Genomic DNA, 24,505 nt, shown 5'->3' with positions numbered 1-24,505 from the left:
ACAATTCTAACATAAAACAGGAATTAATGTTTAGATGCATCTTTTCCCCTTGTTCTGTATGGAAGACACAGGTGGCTGCCACACATTTACACATGACCAATCGTTACATCCCTTCACCATGTAGAAGCCTTCTGGCTTCAAGAGGAGCCCATAAATACAGTCTCAAAGATAAAATGTCCTCAGGGAACCAAACAAAATGATAGAATTTTGGCCAGGGTATGTAACTCAGCTTTCAGTAGTTTCACAACTTAGAGCAATGAAGATTTAGCTAGGTTCAAGTGCATTGCAATTCAAGCTGATGGAGCCCCTTTGAATATAAGTGAACTCATGTACATTCACCATATTTTGATCTGGGCCCCAGACATCTCTTCTGTGTCTAAAGATTATGAACCAAACCAGAACCATTTTCATGTAAGGCTTTACCCTCCACTGACCTGTACATGTACCCTTGTAGTGCTCCTGTACAAGACACATCTCCCACCATCTCTGAGTACTTGGAGTCAAAGTCTTCTAAAAGCACACTTCAGATAACAAGAATAACTGAACAGCGTTAATGAAAAACCTCTTACAGATTTATGTACAATACATTTACTCAACATGCATCTGCCATGCACAATTCCTGCTGATAAAGGATTATCAGAGTTCTTGCATGGACTGACTCGCTGGAAGCAATTCCATTCAAGCCATTAAGACTTCATCATGTCTGGGATGTGACAGAGCAGCCCTGGTGACACTGAACAGATTCTTCTCCTGAATCACTGCACAAATAACCTCCTCAGTCCTACCCATTAACAGGCCATGACCCATAACCTTTATCTACCAATATGGAAGAGCCAGTTTCCACTCTGAATGAAATTTTATGTAGTAATTTTTCAGCTGAAAACCAAACTATGGGAAAATGCCTTTCCTTTGAGAACAGCAGAACAAGAGTAGGGATTGTTGCAGCCTCAAAATGAATTTCCTTCCCCGGGGCAAAGAGCTAGCCTGGTAATTAATTACACTTTCTCTAAGAGTCAGACAAAAGATGATAAGCAGTGCTCTCATAACTGAAGGGAAGGACAAGAGATTGTGGTTAATGATATTACTGTCCTCCTATACAGCCTCATCACATCAAGAAAAACAAAGACAAACCTCAGCAATATTCAGGCTGCTACAGCCAATTCCACACTTACAGACCATGTTTTCCTCTCTTGTACTTTTCAATTAGTCTGCCGGTATTAGTCTCTTTGTGTAACACTACGAAATGGCCTGGGACAAAATAAGTGTTTTTTCCTATGACTTCCACAATACCCTTACAATAAACATATCTTTATTTTGACCATCCTTGACTTGAATAATCATCATAAGCATTATGATGATTATTCAGGTAAACTTACTAAATATGTAACTTTCATTTTTGCTTAAAGCTACATCAGGGAGCTCACCTCTGTCTCCTAGGGGCTCTAGATTCTTCCATAATTACTAGTGATTTAGTATTTGCAAGAACAAGGATATTGATAATTAAAAGCATACCCGACAGGACTCCAAGGAGTTATTGGCAGAACTCGTTCTATTAATGCTTAAAAGAAAAATAGCTTAATGGCATAATTTTTAACCTTGAGCCATTTAGAATGTTTATATAATACTTGTTCACAGACTAATCCAGCAGCAATTATTTGCACTTCCTTCTACCCCAGAGCAATGGGGAAAAGATCAAGGTTTGAACTTCTACAGGTATTTTCAAATGCAATCAAACTACAGTTGTGGATTTTGTACGTCTTCTTTTAATGCTCTTTTAGGAAATACAGAACTATTTTCCACGGTGATAACACTGAGAAACAAACTCAGACTTTTGAAAGCCATACTAGCATTTTGTAACATTGAAAAACTTCCTTTTTGTCCAGAGAAAGTCTGAGTAAAGGATATTGTAATGAGAACACTGTAGGGCCCCAAATTACTTTAATGTGCAATGAATTCAAGTGGAAAAAAATGGTTTTGACAGTGTTTTTCAAGACATTCAGCACATTAAGAACAACATTTATGAATTAACAATCCACAACCTGAACTGGAAGCACTGGGAATTTGACTTATGTGGACACAGTGTGAGCAGTAACCTGAAAATCCAGAATGTCAATATGCATCTCTTCAAACTGTTCAGCTATAAAAGGGTTTTTTCCCACCATTGTGTTCATGTAAGGCATTTACTTTAAGTCTGAAGCCACTAGAAGGAACAATGACAGAGATGAGATATTACAAAATACCTGAGATGAAGCAGGGAGAACTCTGAGATGGCAGTGTCTGGGCAGTGGATGTGCTCAGAATAGTGACAGTGCTGATCATTAAGAGCCAATTCTCAGAGATGATGGGGTGAAGATGACCTGTAGTCATGTTCAGAAATCAAATTACAGCAGAACTCACAGTCCTGTACCTCCAAAGTTCTGCAGACCTAAGCATTTAAGGAGTTTAAAGGTGGCATACTATTGACTTCTGGGTCTCCAAGAGTACATGAATGCTTTCATGGCCACTCCCAGAACATGCAGTTACCTTCACAGTCAATGTTAACACTTAAACAGAGGTCCCATCTTTAGATACTAATGCTGCTAGAGAAAACTAGAAATCTTGGCAGAGAGAGAGCCAAAAGTAATTCTATTAAAAGGCATTTGGTCTGCTGTTCTTCAGTCAAACTTTTTAAAAATCTAACAAACTGAAGAATCATCTTTATGGAATCCTTACAGAATAATGCCCAGAACAGGATCTAGCTGCTGTACAAAATAATTTAATATAAACTATTTCAGTATTTACTAGCTTACTGAAACATGTAATACTAAATGTCAAACAACATACAACCATTATTTGCTAGTTAGGAGTTCTGTTTTACCACCCTGTCACAGCAGCAAGACGGTTATTTCTTCTGTTAACTCCTGTTGAGAGCCAAAAATCTCATCTCCGTTTACAGTAGATCCAATTTTTGGTACTCGTTATAGAATCTGGGGAAAAAAAAGTAATACATAATCATCAATAAAGTGGTACATTCTCACATGTAAAAGAAAGCTCAGTGATCTGACCAGCTGTTCAGATGTTCACTAGATATATCCAGTGCTAGCATTTGTCTGGAAGAATCTGGATCTTGCAGGTCTCATTTACCAGTGAGAAGAGGACAATACTTTTCAGTATGTGTACATTCCTAATGGAAACCAGCGTCATCTGAAAGACTCCTTGAGCAGAGAATAAAACATCCAGCATAAATCCCCCACCACAGTGGAATCTAATTCCTGATACCAGGACCCTCTAGAAAAGGAGTAAGAAAACTAAACTTTTGTTCTGACAACACTACTTGCTGATTTCTGATTCACTTGCCCACCAAGTACAACCTGTGTTCTGTATTGCCACAACTTGCCTGGGCACATGACCTAGCACAATCCCAGTTCTTTGATCTGTACAGAAGCGTCAGATGAGTGTCATTAATTAATACATAATTAATACATACACACACACTTACAAGCACTTCCCTGCACTCTAGGTGCTGCATGTAACTGGTAATAAAGTAGGAAGACATTTGGACCTAAGAGAGTGCAAACGAAAATTTTTGTGTATTCAGTATTTTTGAAAGCTGCCACATTAAGCAGTATAAAGTGTGGCAGTATTGAATTAAAACAGAATAAATGACACACAACTTGCAAGAAACTTGGAGAACTACTTTAAACTTTGGAAGACACGTGCCATCCAGTGGTACACCAAGAAACTTCATCAGGGATGGGAAAGGGAGAGGCTTTTACCTCTGGGTTAAGTGATGATACATTTTATTTCACAGTTCTCATTTTTGTTCAACAAAACCCAAGGAAGTGAATAAAGGAGCTTTCCCTATGTTAAGGGTTACAGGAAAAAAAGAACAGAAACCTTATGAGAAACTGGTAATTTTTGAAGAAAAACATTTCTGATAACTTCAACTACTTTGGTGGAGGGGTGGTGGCGAATACCAAAGTTCAACTCAGGCTTACTCACCCTAGAAATAACGCACAGAATAATAGTAAGGCCTTAATTCTGCCTATGACTGTATTAATTCCTATGTTAAAGATCCTTGCAGGAGAAAACATTAATACAATTTTAATAAAGTGCTGTTGCACAAGAACACTATTAAGCCAGAGAGTTGAAGTTTTCTGCATCTTTCCCTCTTTTTAGCCTTGTGATTTTTCCAAATATTCAGACTTTAAGAAAAAGCCCAACAACCTTTAAACACTCAAGTAACCAGTTAGCACCTGCCCAGTATATATGTACAATATGTGCTATATATCCAGAAGTATAGAACCAAGTCTATACCCCTTTACCTTCAGGCAGTCCTTTGGGATGGCAGAACTTTTTGGAGTTAACTGGAACTTGCTGCAGCCAGGAAGGTCTCGGGTCTGGTGACATTCTAACGATGGAGCAGATCTCGCGTCTGTCACACTGAGGCTGGAAAGATTAATGACATTTCATTCACACAACTATTCCCACTGAAGAAATGTTCTTTTAGCTTTCTTCTAGGGAAACTAGAGATTACATTCAGATTTCAAGGCATGTTACTAGGAAACATTTAAGACTGCTTGTGTATACTCAACATGCTATTGGAAAGGGTGCTAGAAAGCTTCAAAGCTTTAAACATTCTCTCCAGCAGTTTTGATATTGTAAGGATTAAATATACAGTACAGTAGAAATTAGCATGACAAAACTGGATTTAAGAAGTGCAATAAAATCAGAACCTTTAAAATATTCTTTTCTCCTGGACTTTGAGGAATCATTTCTTTTTCTGAGCTCAGAGATGCAGGAACAATTTCTTCTGAGTTAATAAATGGACCTGTGGTATTCAGGAACAGGTCTTCCCCAGGTGAGGCTTTACACACCGGCGACAGGCTAAGCTACAGTTCCATCAAAATACAAAATATACAGGAATAACTGCCCAGTTAAAGAACAGAAAAGAATTCAGATTGGCTAATGCTTGTTGTCTCATGCAGAAGATATTCTATTAGTTAAATAAAAAATATTTAGGGATTCACCAAGACCCTGATGTTCTCTAGTTATTAATCTAGTATGCACTAGCTCAATTGTGAAGAGACTGTACTACCTGTACAGCCAAAGAATTCAAGCAGGCATTTAAATATCAATTTTGAATCAAAGAGTTTACGCAAGTAAGGATACTAGTGCTGATTTTATATTACATTTGTAAAAAATGCAAAACAAATTCCTAGCTTGGGTTGTTTGGGCTTTTAAGTGTCCAGAACTATCAGTTTGTTGTGCAATTTGCAGTGTAACATATATACAGGTAAAAATGGAATGTGCCACAAGGAATGATTTCTTTGGTTTTAATCATTCAAAAAAAAAAAAATCAGACACTCACATTTAGCTCTAGAGGCTGAGCATTACCAGGATTTTTTAGGACTTTATTTTCCTCCATGATTAGCATGGTGGAAGTCATTTGCTGAACAAAAACAGAGAAGAACTCAGTATCAGTTTCAAAGTCTTTGCTGTTTATTATTACTCTTACAGTATTCTCCTAGTATGCAATACTTTAAGAACTCCATTTAGAATTACTACTAGTTCTTCAGATGTAAGTACTGAATTCCTGTCATTCAGCATTATTTTTTGGTCTTATGCTCTCCAAAATTAAGACAAAGAATCTACAAATTAGTGTACTGCAGCTCGGACATTTCAGATGTGGCACTTCCTGCCACTTCTACTTAATTGTAATTTCAGTCAAGATTCACAACTCCCATTTCCATTCCATGCCAGTGTTAATCAGTGGGGCACAATGGGAACACTTACCACCACAGCATCTGTGGGTTTGGTTGGCAGGACTTCTGCTGTCAACCCCTTTGATCGGGCTGATGTGTTTTCTGGGGCATCAAGCTGCCTAAACAATGATGAACCTTCTTCAAAGGGATTAAAACGGCTTTCTGTTTTCTTCAGCCTTTTGGCTTTAGCTGTTCGAGTATCATACTAAATAGTAAAACAATTACATTTTGTGTTACAAAGGGAATTTCTATAGCCTGGTAAAAAAGCATGGTATAGCCACTAAAAAGAGTCCCCCTGTCATAGTGAAGCTCTACACAACCCATTTCAATACCACTGACACAGCCAGTCTGAAAAGCAGTGAGCCTGGGGATATCATTATTATTGCTCTCTCCAGAGGGAGAGGCAAGCTACATCTTCACTCTGCCCTGGCTGCAAACACCACTTTACAAATGCAGCAGGAACTCTTGTTCCTCTAGGTGGAGTTTTCCACCCATACAAGGAGGAAGTAATTTGTGCTACAACCTTGCTGATTTATTAAGAATCTTTCACCTTGCTTTCCGGTCCTAATGGTGAAGAACAGCGCATACCACTTTTTAGGTCTGGAGTTCTCTCTCTTGCAGCTGTTATTTTACAGAGTTTTTTTCCTGTGACAGATTTCCAACACATTAATTAACTTTGAGACAAAGACTACTACAGCTACTCTCCACCCCATGTCTTACAGGATGGTTTCCAAAGAGGAATAATTCTAAAGCCACTCCTGCAAACACAATTTTTCCCTCCAATATAATCCTCATCTCCTTCTCCCCACCATCAGGACTACTTTACTCCTCTCCCATTCTGTACACAAGGCTGCTTATTAAAATGTTTACTTGGCTATTTACAGCTGGGTAAATAGTGTGGGACCAGAGACCTGCATGATCACAGCAGTCTTTACCAGTGGTAACTTCTGATGCTATTACACTCCAAACTAGGCAGGGGGGAATTATGTGGTACCTGGGCTGCAGACAGAATTGTATTGGTCACAGATCAGAACTGCAGTTACATCAGGGACTCAATGTATTTGTGAAGCTGACATGAAATAAGCTCAAGTAAAGAGCATGACACAAACAGTTGTGCTCCTGGGTAAGGTAAATAAGAAATGTCAATTTTCACTGAGCATCATGGCTGATTAAATGGAAAAATGCAGGGTCTGAGACTTCAGTTGGTTGGTTGTTTTTGCTTTCTTCTCCTAACACATTAATTAGAACCAAGTCTTACTTGCTGGGGCAATTTTTCAATTTACACTTTCCCTTCTAGACACAACCGAGTTTAGTCTGTGCTGGAAGACAAATGGCACAGTAGAAGCCTGGTTTAGATACTGTGCAACCATTTAAGTTTGGGTAGAATACTCTGTTCTCACAGCTAGTACAACTGCTTCAGGTCATATTTTACCTGCCAGCGTAGCTGAAATGCTTAATGCTGAAGAACTGTTATAGCAACTTGATGGTCTCTTCCTAGAAGAGGAGAAAAAGAAAAGAACAACTATTCTGAATAAATGTTAACATAAAAAAAAAACCTATTAATAAGAAAATCCTGGGAAAGTATAGGTTGAGTGAAACAGGATAAATCTTATTTTAAAAAATATTGTTAAGAAGTTGCTTGATCACCCTTTACAGTTATTTGATAGTTTATCAAGTCACATATCTATCCTGAGGAGTGTTGCAATTCAAGACCCACAGAAGATTCACTAAATACTCAGCACTTCAGCATTCTAGGACAGAACACATTTAAGGAGGATGCAGGGGAAATTAGGTTCTCAAGAAAATTCAGAATCAATTGTGTGGAGATCTGTAACAGTAAGAGACATGTTATGAATTAAAATGTCTGCATATAAGACTGGAAGGAGAAGCACAGGAGTTAAAAGAAATGATGCTGTTCCCAGAAAAACACTCGTGTTCCTCAGGTTTTTATGTCAGGACTTGAAGGCAGCTCTGTGACAAAGCCGAGTATAGAAGACCCTTCCCTGTGCTAAAACCTCACCACAGACAAATTGTCAGAGAAAACCCAGCACCCAACAACAGGAGGGTGTCAACAGGGTGCCAGCACAGCCCACACACACATTCTGAGTAAGGAAATCCTATCAACAGGCAGCAACCTGGCCCAAGATTATAGAATAAAGTCAGAAGGATTCCAAAGCAAAGGCTGCTCCCCATGTAACCTGATGATTCCTAAAGAACATAACAGACCTGCCCAAAAACTGATTTTTCTCTGGGCAAGCACAGAATGTCAGACTTAACGAAGACTTGACAGCAGGTAAAATATATAGAGGCAAAAATGGTACCCTTCAAACTCTACTGCACAGACAAGCCTGGCCAGACCACCTGAGCACACCCCTCTTGCTGTGACTGAATGAAATCCGACAGAATTAGTGCAATTGGATAAAAGCAACTTATTTAGGGATTTTGCACATAAATGCCATCTCCTTCCATAAAATCCTTCATTGAGTTCTCTTGCTTTGACTTCCCTAGAGCTGCAAGGCCAAACTAGAAATCTGTAAGGCAAACTCTTCCCTGATCAGTTTCAAATTCCACCAATATCAAAGTTAGTAAGGACACAGGTAGCTGAAACTCCACAGAAGTGTCTGCATGAGCAAAGGCTTATTTGTACTGGCCTTTCTTTTAAGTACTTCTCAAAAGAGAAAAGTCTGAACATTTAGGTGCATCAGTCTGCTGTAGTGATTACCTTTTAGTGCATCGGTCTGGAAAATCCTCTGGTACAGGTTCTAAAAACAAAAAAAAACCCAAAACATGAAAGCTAGACTTTAAATGAAAAAGCTATGCTAGCTTAGACCAGACAATTTTTTAGTGCAAACTCACTCATAAAGCACAATTTTAGAAGCAAACACAAACCACTAGCAGGGAGCTGCTCTCCATTATGCTAACAGACCTTTCATAAAATGATCATTACACATTTTATACAGGTTCCTCAACCAGAGTGAAATTTGTTTATGTTTATATCCTGAAGTATTGTAGAAAAGAATTACCTAATATTGCTGAAAGATTTGACATCTGTGGTATCTTATCAATGGTCACCGCTTTGCTGGAGTCCAAGAGAGTAGAGTTCTTGTACTTGCCAAGGTCCACAGAGTAAAAATTGCATCTTTCTGGACATAAAAAATATAAGTGCAGATTTCTTATGCTGAAATTCATTGAGTTATTAAATTTGTGATCAAACTGAAAGTGATCACAATCGCAGGACAGGAACTAAAAAGCAAAATTAAAGCACTGTCTTGGCTCAAACAATTGCAGAAAAGTTTGGAAGGAATTTGACTGAAGACACATTTGTGGGTCATTCCCAATAAACAGCTTGTGTCAATAGTGAATACTTTAGATTTAAAGTAGGATTCAAATTACATAAGGACCAGATTAGAGGACAGATACACTGATTCCATGTTAAGCACAGGTTTATAGCAAAGATGTGACCTGGTGAGTCACAGCAAGGGAGGCCCCTAGTCCTTCTGTTATAGAAAGTCTCCCCACATTTTCTACATGAAATAAAACTGAAAAAAGTCACCCAATAGTCTCACCCAAATCATCATCTCTGAATGTTTCAGGGGATGAGTAAGTTTTCAGGCTGTCGCTAGCAGCGCTATAATCTGCAGCTGAATCTTCATCTAAACACTCTATGAGAAAGGTGGAAACACCTGTGGGAAGAGTAATTTCTGTACCTAGAGAAGGAGACAAAAAATGCAGCTAAAAAAAAAATATCTATCTTGTACAAACCTTCAAGATTTTCTTATCTCCATTTCATTCCTGTAATGAGCTAAATATTATCACTCATCATATAATAAGTCGTAACACAGTTAAAGGGCATCCTTTGTTTATTAGCATATACTACCACAAGCCAAGAGAAGATACCTTCATTGCCCAAGGCTCACAAGACATACCTGAAGAATAGAGCCTCTAGTAAGGCAAATCTTAAATACATCACAAGTTTTTAGAAATGCAGGTTTGAGTAAACTGAAGAACTCATGTCCACAGCTAGTTGTGTCAATGATAAAACCAAGATCATGTGGTTTGCAGCAGGCTGGGCTCAAGACTGTCTCAGGTGCTGTGGGTCTGTCTGTGCTGCCAGAACCAATTCACATGAGTCCAGCCACAGGCTGCAGTAAGAGGCAGAAGTCCAGCCAGTGGTATCAGAACCTTCACTTCCTAATATCACACAGTCAGAACCTGTTGTCTTATATAGCAAGAGTTCTATTATCATTACAGTGCAAGGATTCCATACCACCAGAGTTTTGTACCTCCTCGACGTTTCTCGTAGGCAACTCCTCTAAGCACTGACTCTCCCTAATCCTTGCAGTAGCCATCTGACTGCAGTTCCCACCAATCCACTCTTTTATAATAATGTTCTTATGGGCTACAGGTGTGGCCTGTTATCATCAGGCCTGTTCCTAATTTTTAGTAATTGGTTCAGCTGCAACTCTTTAGGGGATAAGATTACATTCTATACTACCTTCATTTACCCATACTGTATCCCCCTACAAGAACCAGTACAACAACAGCACAGTACATGACCAGTACCTTTATAAAAATAAAATTATATCAGGAATTTTACATTTAGTTTATTATCAATATCAAATATATTTAATAATATAATCTATAGCCATTATACTCACTTGAAGTCACTTCAGCATTTTTTAAACTTCCTTTATTTTCGAAGTTGATTAGTTTGGAATCCTGAAATAAAAGACCAATACAAACAAGCTGAGAAAACTGAATGTAGACAAAGAAAGGCATTTAAATATTATCCTACATTAGCAGATGCTGAGAAAACTCACTGTCTGGTACTTCACCACTTAAGCCTACTATTCACAGTGTAATTTGTTGTAGGATTTTTCATTAACAAATCTGCAAACTTATAGCTCTAAAATTCATGACAAATATCCTACCACTTGATCCTGCAATCTTTGCTGGGTGAGACTGCCATTGAAGGCATACTGACATGAACTGAACTCAGGCACAACAGAGGTAATGAACTTCACTGTCCTTTGATTTTATTTTTTTTCAGACACCAAGTCCTCACTTTCCGAATCCTACACCATTTCTGTAAATACAAACATCTACAATGTGTAGGCAGTAGATTCTACAAAACTAGGCATTTTGTAGAAAACCTAAATAGGCAGACTCTACAGAAGAGCTAACATTTTAAAGAAAAATAGTTTTATACCAGTATCGCCTGTGCCCTTTGCTGCAGCAGATTTCAGTTCAAACTCACCTGGTTCACTATTCTCTTGCCACTGCAGTATTAACTGCCCTGTAACACTTCTGCACCATCACCTCCAATCACTTTTCCAATTTTAATAACACAAGAAAGAGCATCAGTGATGTGTCAAAGGTCTGTGCCTGACCTAGAAGTGAGCAATTCTCTGCAACCACAATCTACTGAGATCTCTTCCACACAACACAATTCCTACAGCCTTGCCTCGTCCAAGATAATTAGTATTGATGTTTTCTCATGCTACCAGTAGCTCCAACAACTTTTATTCTGGCCAAAGACACAGAAAATGTAATCCAAAATACAGGACCAAATTCAGCCTGAAAAATGTCTGGGCTCACACAGACATAACTCATAGGAAATTTTACCTGAATAGAAGAAGAATTTAATGTGTCACATTTCTCTGATTTATCTTCCATAATTAGTAGATAAAAAGCAAGACAGCATTCTCACCTTCAGTGGTACACTGCTTTCTTCTGGTTCCTCTTTTATCTTGAAGTCTATCGTTTCGCTGCCTGTCACTTGATTGCTGCAGTTGAAGAATAGAACCAAGTTCAATCACAGAGCTACACTGCTTTAGACAAAAGCAACAACTCCAAAATGTCTTTATGGGGTGTCAGTAAGTAATCTGACAAACACCAGTGCACTGAAAATTCAGACTGCATTCCTCCAATTGCCATCTCACAAGAAAAAACAATGTAATTTACTAGCAAGTCTTAACAACGGTGTGTTTGAATGAGTTCTAGCTGACCTTTCGTTGCATGAAGAGCTCTCTTCAGTATATTCAACATTTTCTTTAATCTTTGGTAAGTTTTTCCCACTGAACTTTTTCTTCAGGCCTAGAGATAAATATTTAGTTCAGTAACAATAATTTCAACATTAGAATTTAGATTATTATTTCTAATTAAGCTGTTCCCACTTTCTACACTCATAACACTTTCTGACCCTATTATCACAAACAATCTAAAATCTGAATTTGCTTTTTTCAGCAGTATATCAAGACTAAACAAAAAGCAGACTTAAAGAAATACTTCTCATGTTTTAGAAACCTGTTGATTAAAAGGAAGAAACCCCACCACCTTGGAAGCAACCTTTACCTTGACTCAAAGTAGTTTTAGTACAAATCAGTTTTAAATGGTGTTTATTAGGAGTATCAAGGATTTCTACATAAACTGGTCCTCACTGTATATAATCCCAAAAGGCATTAACAACACAATCAGTAACCAGCAAAATTCAGACACATTTTCTTATCCTAAAACTAATTTTATGAGTCATTTAGCTTTGTGCTTTGCTTTCATTATCTAAGAGCTAGAAACAATCAAACTTTCTAGAGCTACACTTTTATGACTGCAAAGGAGCATCCATCCCCACACTAAAACCTGGGTCTGAGTCACTGCATTTCCCCAGGGTCACACAGAGCCCATCGGCTGAAGCTTCCTGGGAATTCAGGACAGGATGATACATGGACAGGAGTCAACCTTTTCCTTAGTTATTTTTTTTCAAGCATATGGAAGACCTCCAGGCAGCTGTTTGAACGCAGTCTTGTGCACAGGAGCACTAAATACATACAAGAACAGGAGCCAACAGAGCAGGAACAAGGCAAAGCTCTTGTACCCTCTCACAGCAAAGCTTGACTTTTAAATTACCAAGATCAGCCCAAGATCAAGACATCCCAAGCTGGTGTTCCCCATAGTCTGTCAGGCTTCACTTGATTCCCATCCCTTCCCTTGAACTTTTTTCTTAACAGGTCTCAAATGCTTAGCTTGGTATCTGCTGCACTGTGTTCAACAACGAGGCAGCTCCTTCTGAGTAACGACTTCAAGCAAGTCTTGACTTCAAGAAGCAAACGACTTCAAGAAGCAACGACTTCTTAAAATATTCTCTCAAAGGTAAGCAAGGCTTTTGTCTTGCCATTTCTCAATGCTCCCTTCCAAATCGATTAAACGGAGGGGAGGCACTCCACAAAAGGAAAAATCCTTCCTATTGCTAACTAGCAGCTAAAATAGAATTAACACTCCTGTTTCCAGAAGAGCAGTCTGCTTTCTCCAAGCGGTGAGGGACATGGATAACAAGAAATCACCTCCCAGCCTCACACAGGACCCGCTGCGCTGGGCACGCGTGTGAGAACAAACCTTTGGGGGCCACCGAGGACGCTGCTGGTAAAAATCTTGACCGCATTACCCTGCCCAGCATCTTTACCCAAGAGAATACACCACACAAAAAGCACAGCACAGCGTCCTTTTCCCCCCACCTTTTCCCGCCGGTACGGGCCCCGCCTCCTGCACCCCAAGCCCCGCCGCCGCCCGGGAGAGGCGCTTACAGGCGGGCTCGGGCCCGCGAGGCCCCGCGCTCCCGAACAGGCGCCGCCGGCACATCTGGGAGCCGCCGGCCCGGCTGCCCGGGAGAGCGGCCGCCCCCGGTAGAGGGGACGAGCGGCGCTTCTTGCGTGGAGCCTTCCCGGCGCAGGGAGCGCGGAGCCGCCGCTCCCGCTCCATGGCAACCCGCGCCGCCGCAGCCTCGTCCGCCCGCGGCCCCTCCGGCGGTGCCACCCCCGCCACCCCAGCCCGCATGCGCGGAGCGGCCGCGCGCGCCCCGTCTGAGGGAGCGGCCCTCCTGGGGGAGCGCCCCGTCTGAGGGAGCGGCCCTCATGGGGGATCGGCCCGTGTGAGGGAGTGGCCCTCGGGAGGGATCGCGCTGTGCGAGGGAGCGGCCCTCATGAGGGGATCGGCCCATGTGAGGGAGCGGCCTTCAGGAGGGAGCGTCTATGGGGCAGGGACGCGGGACACGGGACGTGGGACACCGGACACCTTCAGCGGATCTGGCGACTCCGGGCCCTTGCGACCCTGTGCCAGCGCCTCGCCGCCCTCACAGGGAAAAAACTCCCGTATGAAAATGGAGTCAATAAATCGTGTGTGTGATAACCCCTGTACTGCTCCGACCCCGTGTTTCGTTACCTGAAAAAATAGAGCGTATAGAAGCAGAATGATTTGGGTTAAAGGGACCCCAGATAAAATCCTGTTCCCCCCTGCCATGAGCAGGGACACTTTCTGCCGCACCCGCTTGTTCCAAGCCCCATCCAGCCTGGCTGTGGGCACTTCAGGCGTGTCTGGATTTCCAAGTGAAGGGAGATACAAGTGCACACAAAAACCGGAATAGAGCCCGTATGCTTTGAAACTTTATTGGTTTAGACACAATCTGAAAAAATACTATGCATTCCCAATTGCAATTCATATTAAACAAGCATATACATGTGGTTATATTATTATTGATTTTAAATTAAAATCGAAACCATTACAGAAAGACTGCTGCATCTTCAGAGAAATTTGCAACAATTAGTTTTCATAGGAGATTGCTAAAATCAATCTCGTGTCCCAATATGCTTTTGGTCGTTATTTTATTTTACATAATTTCTTATTTTTACAACACATTTAGTTTAGCCACACATTCTGAATGACTTCATACCAATGGTGAGGACAAAGTGCTGGAGGAACAACGGATTTTATAAAAGAGCTTTTATTGGATGTCAGTTCACGAGAAAATCTTATGAGCAGTTTTGAGAAAGGTGAAAATTTAGTTCTTTACAAAAGTTTCCATAGATGACTCTTTGATATACATGCTAATATACCAAAACTGAAAAATTTTTAGTAACAGTTAGGATTTTTTTTCACAAATGTATATGTTAAATTTTACCCCCCTTCACTTTCAGTTGAAAATACAATAGGCAACACTTACCAAAATGCCTCATTTGTTGGCTGCTTTTACTTTGCTAAAATACATAACAAAAAGCTGAAATGAAGGGCTTAAAGGGACTCCAGATGCCTCAGAAAACATTTTTCTTTGGAAGAATTCAAGGGATCTAAAACTTTTTCATTTCTGGGCTACAGGCATCCAGATTTCTCTCAAAAGCTTCATTGTTTCACAGGAGCAAAGGTGGTATAGAAACCACCAAATGTGTAAAATATTGAAGAACATCAGTTCCAAGAAGAACAATGATTAATTCTGATTCCCCCCTCCCCACCCAGAGAATACCAAAGTGAACTAAAGATACAAAAGGTAGGCCAATAGAATTGCCTCTAAATAAAATGCTTTTTCAATTTTTTTTCTAAGGCATCAAGAGGTCTTTAAGTCACCTATTACCATGCAAAAATAGTATATTCTTTCCCATTTTACATTCATCTTGTAGCATTTATTTACATATAGATCAGCAGTTTGTGCTTTTAACACATGTAAAACTAAAAAAAAAAAAAAAAAAACTAAATTAATTTTTTTCATTCCAGAAGTTAAGGTCAGATTATTTTGTTACACATGAGAATTTCATATTCATGGCAACAACGAGACTGGACTTTACTGTTGCTGATAGATACTGACTAACAGATTGCAAAATGGTATTTTATCAATAAAAACTCACCATCTCCGTCTCACCTAATGTGCATCAAGCATTTTAACTTGCAAATGTGCCTTTCAGGACAGAATTATTCCATGTATTCCCTGCCCACATGGGGTTAAAGACTCTGGTCTGGTTTCTGCTCACACTTTGTGCATTTTGGCAGAACAGATTTTTTCTCTGTGCATATATCAAGCAAAGAACATACAAAATATATAACTAAGCAAGAGCCTCTTCCTGAAAAATGTATTTTATTGTGGTTTTTTATATATAAGACATTCTTCCAGTGATTCCACAGGCATAGCACCAGGCCCAGGAAGAACCAAGAATGCAGTACTGCAACTCTAAAACTGACTGCAAAAAGAGTTGCCACTCTTGAAGATGAACAATAGAAACTAATTTCGTAATTATTTATCTTAAGGTAAAAAAAAAAAAACAAACCCAAAACCAAACTGGTTATTGGACAGTCATGGGGATTTTTCCTTGGTGGTCACAAGAAGTGTTTCAGTTTAAGACAGCTCAATACAAAATAAATATGCCTGGAATTTGAAGAGAAGCAGGATTGAGCCTAGCTTATGCCTTATGCATGTCTGTTTTTCAATTGTTAATCTCTTATATCGTTATGATTGTAGTGAGACAGTGACCTGCAGAGGAAAATCGGATTATACAAGAATAAAAGAGAGCTTTTAGTTTATTTATATAATTTTTCACAAGTTCTGAAAGCATTCACACTTTTGGTGTGACAAAGTCAGATTTTACATCATCCAAGTGTGGCCAAGTCTGCTTTTTTTTTTCTTCTTATTCTTTTGGTATTCATATATTTGGCTCTAATGCATCTGACATTTTGCATCAAATACCAAAAGAAGAATATAGATGTTATTCGGGGTCATATATGTAAAAATAATGGCCATCAAAGCTGTAAATAAACTCATATTGGAATCTTCTGTACTTATACAGAGTTTAGTTGTCTCAAAAAGCCTGAAATCACCTTAAGAGAAAAGTAAATCAAATTCAAATGGCAAAAAAAATCAGCAAAAAATAGCTTTTCTCTACTTTCTTAGATGACTAGGTTTTGGGGGGTTTTATTTTAAAACTGTTGCATTAAAACAGACAGGAAATTGTACTGAATTTAATTCTCCATTGCTTTGAAGCTTGTGTATGTAATGATTGTCTTTTGGCTGATACAAAAAGGATATGAACTAAACTTCACTGAGATAAAAATCCTTTATGACTTGACCCAAAGAGCCAGATTTTATGCAATAATCGCTATTCTCCACTGACGTGGCAAATTCCCCAGGGATGCTACTGCTGCATACATTGGTGAAAAATTATGATCCCATCAGATCTCAGATATTTCTGTACTTGCTTTGGACTGATATGAGTCACTGCACTGAAATCAAATGAGGAATCAGATGCATAAAGGGATCCAGACAAACGCACATTTGATAAATCAAACTGCCACATTCTTTTGAGTCATTATGTTACTGATACGGTTTCCTCTGCATCATTTTATTCTGAAATCACTGCAATAAATCAGTCTTCATAAAACACTAACTTATTAATTCAATTTATTTCATTTGGAAGCATGCAACAGAAGTTCAGAGAGAAAATAAGATACTGTTTAGATTAAAAATTTAAACTTTTAGCTTCAGAAGTCTACAGTGGATTCCACTATAAGAGAGAAAATAAGTGTGCTTCCACTGTCCTAGCAAAGATCTAGCAGGCACAGCTCCATGCTCGCATGTACTGGTGCAACAAACATCAGCTAGTAAAATACACAGATATTTAGGACCCTGTTCAGCAGAAAGAAGCTATCAACAGTCCAAGTATTCAAGCAACTTGACATGACAGTTTTCTCTTTGCCTTGTACCATGCTTTGTACCAAGAGAGAGCTCTAGAGTCTGTTCCTACTCCTTGTGAGACTTATCCCCTTTCTGATGACCACAGAAATATAAGGTTTTATCCAGACAACTTGCTGGTTATCCCAGAGAGGCCATTGGAGGTGATGCCAATGGGATTTGATGCTTCCAGATGTCTGACCATAAAGACGTTCCCATAACAGGCCCTTCTGCCACCACACGCACTGTTCTGCCTTGCACAGCAATGGCCAACACAGCCTTTAGCCCATCCCCATGAGTCTTTTGGGGCAGTATTCCTTCCCCTTCCATGGCCAGATAAAGGATAGGATGCCCTCCACTGCTGCATCTCAGGCTGGCCTTTTCCCAAACCTTTTCATTTTGCTAAGCCCCATCCAGAATCACAGTTTATTCCTTGTGCTCAATTTCTTTAGCACTGTTTCTGAAGGGAGTTAGTCCAGCTGGACTATGCAGTATTAGCAGCATATGAAGTAATAAATTAGAGATTGGGAGCATATGGATTATAATGAACTCCCACCTAAAGCCACCACAGAGCCAGTGATGCTTTTCCAACCTTCTCTGTTTGAGCAGTTCAGATGTCCTTGAGTGCACTGGACTGAAGGAGCCCTAATGCAGAATCTGCATACCATGGGTAAATTGTTTGGATGAAAAGGAAATAGAGGGAATTCTGTGCTATTGCTTCCTACCCTGTTCTTGTAATTTCCAGGTAACATGAATCCATTAGATGTAATATACTAATAGGTCTATTAAGTACAAATAGTGGGAAATTCCTTCCTATTTCTGTTCTGGTTGTTAAGTCATCGATGATTAAATCAAAGCAATGTCATTTATGTCCTGAAAAATATAAAAACTATCACTTACTATATAAACCAATATCCAGCTTGAAGTTCCAAATCAGAGAAAATAGACTTTTACTTTCACCATCAGTCACTGATTATTTGAGGTAGACCACATTATTGAATTACTTATTATTTTAGTTTCTAATATATTAGGTTGTATACAATCAAATATCAACAGACATACCTGAAATTTTCCCTATTTTAACTAGAAATGTTTGTAGTTATTTAAAAGATATACTTCCATAATTTACTTGGTCATAGATTGAAATTTCTGCATATTTTGTGGCAATTTAGCATAACTTTTAGTAGTGCCTTACTGTATACCTAAAGTAAAAAAGAAATTGTATCACACTTGATGGCAAAAATAAGGTAAAATATGGTTAGTGATGAAATCCTAGAAAAATGAAAGGCTCAAATGTAAGACTCAGATGCTTATCCATTTCAGCAGTGTCGTTCTGGCTCTGTAGTTTTTGAGTATTATTCTAATATTGCTATGAAGTCCATTACTCAGAAGATTCTTCCCGTGATTTCAGATGGAGATGCTTGAATATAGCTCTTCTATTTGTTTTTTGAAGTAATCTCTCAGTTCTGGTCTCTTAGCCTTTAATGTTGGTGTCAGCAAACCGTTTTGCACCGAGAACATATCAGAGTGAATATAAATGGCTTTGACCTAAAATAAAAGAGGAATATATTTATAGCAAAGGTTACAGGCATCACACTGAATAAGCATTAATTTTTTTTGCTGTGCTTCCCTCTGGTGGTGCCTAAAGTCCAGGGCACTCTTCTGCTGAGTCCCCAGGATTTCCATCCCCTGCCCACAGAAGGGAGCTCTCCAAGAGAATGAGCACATAAATTGCTTTTCTGTATGAAAGCAAGGCCAGAGCACAGTGAGGCAGTGCACAAGGGATGGTGTGAGATCATCACTGCAGTTTCACACAGCTGAAAGGCAGTGAGGAAGAGGGCGAGGGCAGGGAGTTGTGCTAGGAAACCTCAACTTAACCCCAATGCAAAAGTAAACAGCACTGATTCAATATTGCAAAATTATCATGAAGCTTTTCAGGCACAAAGCATGTACATGATGATCATCTTTAGCTAATTAAAATGATACAGATCTTTCAGGCAGCACAAATGGCATTTCACAAGGCTGCCCTTGTTTGAGGCAGTGGCTCTGAGCACAGTGGGGAGCCTGGCAGCACAGATGGGAGTGAGCTTTTCCTTCCCGTGCTGGTGTGGGGGAAAGCAGAAAACTGCTGCGTGACTGGTCAGAGCCCACCAATTTAAGACAAAATTCCCCAGCCATCTGCTGCTTTTGTGATTCCCCAAGCCAGACTGCTTTGCAGTTTGTTTGGCTGGGAGCTGCAGCAATATAGGCTGCAAATCCATTTTCCATTCCTTAGATATGTGATTCATCTTTCCCTGTAAGCATCATGGTCCAGGCCCTGCCCCCATGCAATCCTTCATAAATCAGTCTTCACACTATTAATGCTCCCCCATTTGCTGCACTAGCTTTCAGATCCTGGAAGCTGATGGTTGTAGAAGTCACACTTGTCATTCCCAAGACACAAATCCAAGCTGCAGATGAGGATGGGGATGATAAAGAGTATCCCCATAAACAGGGGATCCCATTCCAAATGAATATTAGCCACAGTATCTGGCTCAAAATTTGGTTTTAAGATTACATGTTGCAACAAAGATGAAGTTTTGAAGCCCTTTAATTTTGAAAATGGTATCATTTTTTATTCTATTCTCTTATTATTTTATTCCAATTTTTAGAAAGATGACAAGACTTTCCTCACTACTTTATACTTTATTAATTGTAAACTGCTGGTGAAATCGATTACATGAGGATATTTCATACTGTGAAGACCATGGCAGAGGCAAACAAGACTTATTGGCACAGACAATTATGTGCATTAAAAACTATGCTTTATACTGAATTATTTTTAAATAAATTTCTTTTTTGCTGCCATTTCATTTGCATAGGTAATTGAGAAATTAAGAATAATAGGGTTATGTTTAATGATGCTTCTGCTCCACTCCAATATGGTGAATTACTCATTAGAATTATCACCCAGAAACAGTCTGAACAAAAGCAAAAAAGCCCTTGCTAATTATATGTAATGATTAAGATGCTTGGTTTTTTCAACAGAAATAAACATTTGACATTTTAAAGTGGGGTGGATAATTTTTCTGTGTTTTTAATGCTATATAGACCACAGTTGATTTCAGATCTCCCCTTCTGAAGTGTTTGTAGCTCTATTGCAGAAATATTTACACAAGCAGGAAAGAACTAGTGCCCAGACTAAAGATAAAGAAACCAGCAGCATTTCCAGGTCAGGTATAAGAGTAGTAATTAGTGACCCAATTTCTAACAGAGCTTTCAGTGGCAGAAAAGTCAGACTCCTACAGATGTTTATCTTGACCTCTGGTTTTCTGGAGATTATCCATGTCCCCAGTTAAGATTTTGACCTCTGCACCCAAAACTTTCACTAAATTTAATTCAAATTTCAGACATGGGTGGGAAGCAGAATCACAGCAAATACATTTTTCCAAAGGAATAAATACAGCTTGCCAGCAATAAAGCTCTTTCCAAAAATATCATGTGCAGCTGCAACAAAGATTTGTAGTAACATGATAAATGCTGACAAATCCTTCTGCTATACAGACAAATGGCCTGTCTGAGCACACTGAAGGATGTTTCATTTTACCTGCTCAAAGGAGTGAAGCCCACTCTCCTTCCCTAACCGTACCATGTCTTCCATTATCGCCTGCTGCAGTTCCTGCATTAAAACACAGAAATTCCTCATGAGCTACCATTGTCAACCTTACATGCAATTAATGCTCACTGTTCACAAAAAAAAAGTGTTTCTGAGCAAAGTTCAAGTACCTTACTAACAGTTAGTATGTAATTAGCCAAATTCTGTTGTAATGTATAAGCATTACACTTAAATGTGGTGATGTTGAGTGTCTCCTTGGTATAAAAAGTATGGTTCTATTTTCAAACCAGCAATGTGACATAGCTGTTAAATTCACAGTCCTTCAGCCATCTGCCAGACTTCAATGCAGAATCACTGCCCACAGACAGTGGAATGGTTCAGTGGCATCAGTATTTACTGATGTGATCCAATGCAGTTCCTCAGTATTAGAGAGCATGTGTTTAAGACTGGGGTCCTTTTTATAGAATCACAGAATGTCCTGAGCTGGAAGGGACCCACAAGGACCATGGGATCCAACTCCCAGCCCTGCACAGAGCAGTCCAAGAGTCACACCACATAACACTGAGAGTATTATCTAATTGCTCCTTGAGCTCTGTCAGAATTGATGGTGTGACCAGTCCCCTTGGAAGCCTGTTCCAGCTCCCAGCCACCCTCTCTGGGAAAAACCTTTTCCTAATATCCAAACCTCCTCTGACACAACTTCAGGCCCTTCTCTCTGGTCCTGTTGCTGGTCACCACAGAGAAGACCAGCAATAAGTCTTGTTTAGTTGTCTTATTTAAGAAATCTAAGCAAACACAACCTCTCCTCCTGCTGTACTGTTGTTCTCTGCAAGAGAGACTCTTGGCCCCCCCACACCAGCACTGGCAGCGGTTGGTACCACCAGTCAACACATATCACTGGATCCAGGTCAACCCTGCTGAATGTTCAGTGAGGAAATAATTCTTGTCACTGAAATTGTCATTCCTAGACACAGTATTGTGCACACATAATGCTACGGCAAAAAAAAAAAAGTCTGTACTGCAGATACAAACCTTATTTTTACAGAGTTCTGCATATGTTCCTTCAAACCCTCTTTTCTTTGCCCAACCTGGCATGACTTCGGAATCAGGCACCACAATTCCCACCAGGAAGGCCTGTAGGTAAAGGAGAAGGAGAGTTGCAGGCTAAAGCTGAACCATATTCCAGGCTCCACATTGAAGTGAATACACAAGTCAGCTGAATTTCTGCATTTTTACCACTTCTTGTTTAATTATGTCAATAATTTGCTAACATATCATCATGAAGTACATTCTGATGTCTGTGCCTTTTTCTCTCAGATAAAAGGTTGTCTGTGACTCCATTTACCAGCAGTTTTAATATCCTCAGCTGGGTTTGTGCTCCTCCTGGACATTAATAATTCACATGGCCCTGCAAATCCCAGGCAAACTCTGATGCCAAGGGAAGGCTCATGCTTGTGAGCCTTGAATGCAGAGGATGAATCGCCATGGCTTCAGAAGCTGTAAGTGTGTGTATAAATGTGCAAATTAACAGAACAAGATTGGTCAGAATGGGCAGGAAGTGTTGAGGGCAGCAGTGGCTTTGCCTTTTCCTGGCTTACCACAGGCATGGTGGCAAAGGACAGCATTGGAGACCCAAAGAGTGACACCAAAGCCAACTTAAAAGCTTGATCTTTGGTCACAGCATTCTCTAAGCTGTTCAGGGTCACACCAGCAGCTCAGTTCCTGCCTGGCTGTCAGCCAGCTCCAAAGCAGGAGGCAGACAATGTGGTGTGATCCACTCTCATTTTCCCTTCCTTCAAGCCCAGCTCTCTGTCTTCTAACTACTAAGAGTGAAGTAAGATTTTCTGAAAGCTTGGTTTGTACCTGCAGGCTGTCTCCATGGACATAGATCTGAGCAACAGGGTCACTGCGGATGTAGATATTCTCTATCTTCTCCGGTGCAATGTATTCTCCCTGAGCAAGTTTAAATATATGCTTCTTCCGATCAATAATTTTAAGGGTGCCATTCTGTTAGGAGAAAGAAATGAGAATTCCCAGAGAAGTTATTTAACCACAGAAGCTCAGCAAGCTGTCTGTCTTCAACAGAGTTTTCAATTGCTTGTTGTGCTTTCAAATGCTTATTCTGCCAAATATAAACTCAATCCTTTGTAAAAATAGACCTGCTTGGAGACCTAAGTTCAGTCCTTGAAAATTTACTTGGGATAATACAATTGCCATAAGAACTCTGAGTGTGTCCAGTACGCACAGGTAACCATTTTCCAATGTCTCCTGTGTGAAGCCAGCCCTCCTGGTCCAGTGCCTCAGCTGTCCTCTCTTCATCTTTCAAGTAACCTTTAAACACATTGGGTCCTTTCACACAGATCTGCAAAACAACCAGGGGTGATGATGAATTATTTTTTATTCTGCTATAAATATAAATTAAGTAGTAACTCACTAAATTTGAAATATTTTAATGACTGTGCTCCATGAAACTAAAATAGATTGGGTTATTAAACTATCTATGTATTTTTTTCAAGCTAATGGAAATATGAAGTAGGGTTTGCAAAACTGATTTGTTTGAAGTTGATTTGCATTGCATTTGCAGTTAAAAATAACAAAATTATTTCAATAAGTTTAATTTTTGTGTAGTATAGAAATCACAGCAATGCAGAGATCATAGCAATCACAGCAATTCAGCTCTTAGCTGAACTAATTCAGTCTTAGCAGTTTAAGGAATGAGGCTGGAAGTACTGCCACAGCTCCTTTTTCATTAGTTCTTTACTGCTCTATTGTTAAACTTCCGTTTTCCTCTCCTGATTTCACAATGTAACCCATCAGCAACCATGCACGCTACAAAGGTCAAATGCTTCTATAAACTACTTCATACAGTGTTAACTAGTGAGAATTTGATATAAAAATGTGATTTGCTACCTCTCCTTCTCCTTTGGAAGCAAAATAATTCAGTTCTTCCACATCCTTCAATCTGATTAAGTTACAGGGCAAAGGGGCTCCTACATGACCTGGAAATCAAAGTTATCAAGTCACTTGTCATCTCTCCTATAAACAATAATTAGCATTTTATCATTAGTTACTTGCATAGTTGTAGATACACTGGATGTTCTTGCAGGAGCTGTGTCTGTATGCAGAAATAATTTACTTAATTAAGGTTTTGCACTATTAAAACTAAATACCGACACCTCCTCTTTGGATATAAAATCTATCCTGAAATAGCATAGAGTGGTTTAGGTTGGAAGGGACCTTAAATTCAACTCATTCCAGCCCCCTGCCATGGGCAGGAGCACCTTCCACAAGATCAGGTTTCTCCAAGCCCCATACAACCTGGCCTTGATGTTACAGTCCATAATTTCCTAAAGGAATGTGCATTTCTTTTATTTCTTCATATGGTGGAAGAAAATAATTACCTGATGTCCAGTCACCTGGAGTTGTAAAGGTGCATCCAGCTGTGCATTCTGTTTGGCCATAGCCTTCATAAACCTGACAAAGAGACAGCTATTTTTAAAAGATCCCAAAAGATTTTGCTATTACAAACTGAAATCCCAAGCATTGCCCTGTATTGCACAGTCCTGTGAACTGAGCCTGCAGCTGTAATGTGTGGTTGCCCATTTGCCATGGGGACACTGTCCCTGGCTTCTACTGTGTACAAAATTCCATTTACATAACTAGGAAAGACCACAGCTCTATATCATT

At 39.6% G+C, this 24,505-nt stretch overlaps 2 protein-coding genes across 11 annotated transcripts in view; both read right to left on the bottom strand.

The window, feature by feature from the left end:
* Nucleotides 1-729: 729 nt before the first annotated feature.
* On the bottom strand, nt 730-13,530 carry MEIKIN (meiotic kinetochore factor). 3 transcript variants are annotated; one of them, XM_030957330.1, is made up of 14 exons: nt 13,253-13,530; nt 11,753-11,840; nt 11,455-11,530; nt 10,403-10,463; nt 9,311-9,451; nt 8,768-8,887; nt 8,467-8,506; nt 7,177-7,238; nt 6,295-6,389; nt 5,776-5,949; nt 5,351-5,431; nt 4,716-4,871; nt 4,305-4,428; nt 730-2,966 (listed from the first exon to the last, which is right to left on the bottom strand). In XM_030957330.1, exons 1-14 carry the CDS (start codon nt 13,494-13,496, stop codon nt 2,920-2,922), a joined length of 1,509 nt encoding a protein of 502 aa, XP_030813190.1. In that variant the 5' UTR covers nt 13,497-13,530; the 3' UTR covers nt 730-2,919. The 3 variants fall into 3 exon arrangements, with proteins under 3 accessions (XP_030813190.1, XP_030813191.1, XP_030813193.1); XM_030957331.1 differs by having other exon boundaries at nt 13,322-13,530; XM_030957333.1 differs by lacking the exon at nt 5,351-5,431.
* Nucleotides 13,531-14,154: 624 nt separating this feature from the next.
* The window catches only part of ACSL6 (acyl-CoA synthetase long chain family member 6), a 56,934-nt gene continuing 46,583 nt past the window's right edge, over nt 14,155-24,505 (bottom strand). For all 8 annotated transcript variants that reach the window (XM_030957290.1, XM_030957296.1, XM_030957297.1 and 5 more), the window contains exons 15-21: nt 24,220-24,292; nt 23,729-23,817; nt 23,064-23,180; nt 22,682-22,825; nt 21,851-21,952; nt 20,810-20,881; nt 14,155-18,771 (exon numbers count right to left, since the gene is read on the bottom strand). In XM_030957290.1, coding sequence (XP_030813150.1) covers nt 18,631-18,771; nt 20,810-20,881; nt 21,851-21,952; nt 22,682-22,825; nt 23,064-23,180; nt 23,729-23,817; nt 24,220-24,292 — 738 coding nt within the window. In that variant the 3' untranslated portion in view covers nt 14,155-18,630. The remainder of the gene's footprint in view (nt 18,772-20,809; nt 20,882-21,850; nt 21,953-22,681; nt 22,826-23,063; nt 23,181-23,728; nt 23,818-24,219; nt 24,293-24,505) is intronic.

Source organism: Camarhynchus parvulus, chromosome 13, assembly GCF_901933205.1.
Source record: "Camarhynchus parvulus chromosome 13, STF_HiC, whole genome shotgun sequence".
Lineage (NCBI taxonomy): Eukaryota > Metazoa > Chordata > Aves > Passeriformes > Thraupidae > Camarhynchus > Camarhynchus parvulus.
Note: the sequence above shows the minus strand (reverse complement) of the source record. Positions and strands in the feature narration are given on the sequence as shown.

Excerpts from the sequence above, each read along its gene's own strand:
- MEIKIN (XM_030957330.1), bottom strand. The coding sequence starts at position 13,496 with ATGGAGCGGGAGCGGCGGCTCCGCGCTCCCTGCGCCGGGAAGGCTCCA. Across the intron at positions 9,452-10,402 it reads AAATGCTGAAGTGACTTCAA|GTACAGAAATTACTCTTCCC; the intron begins GTGAGTATAATG and ends CTCCTTCTCTAG. Across the intron at positions 2,967-4,304 it reads TCCCAAAGGACTGCCTGAAG|ATTCTATAACGAGTACCAAA; the intron begins GTAAAGGGGTAT and ends TTTTTTCCCCAG.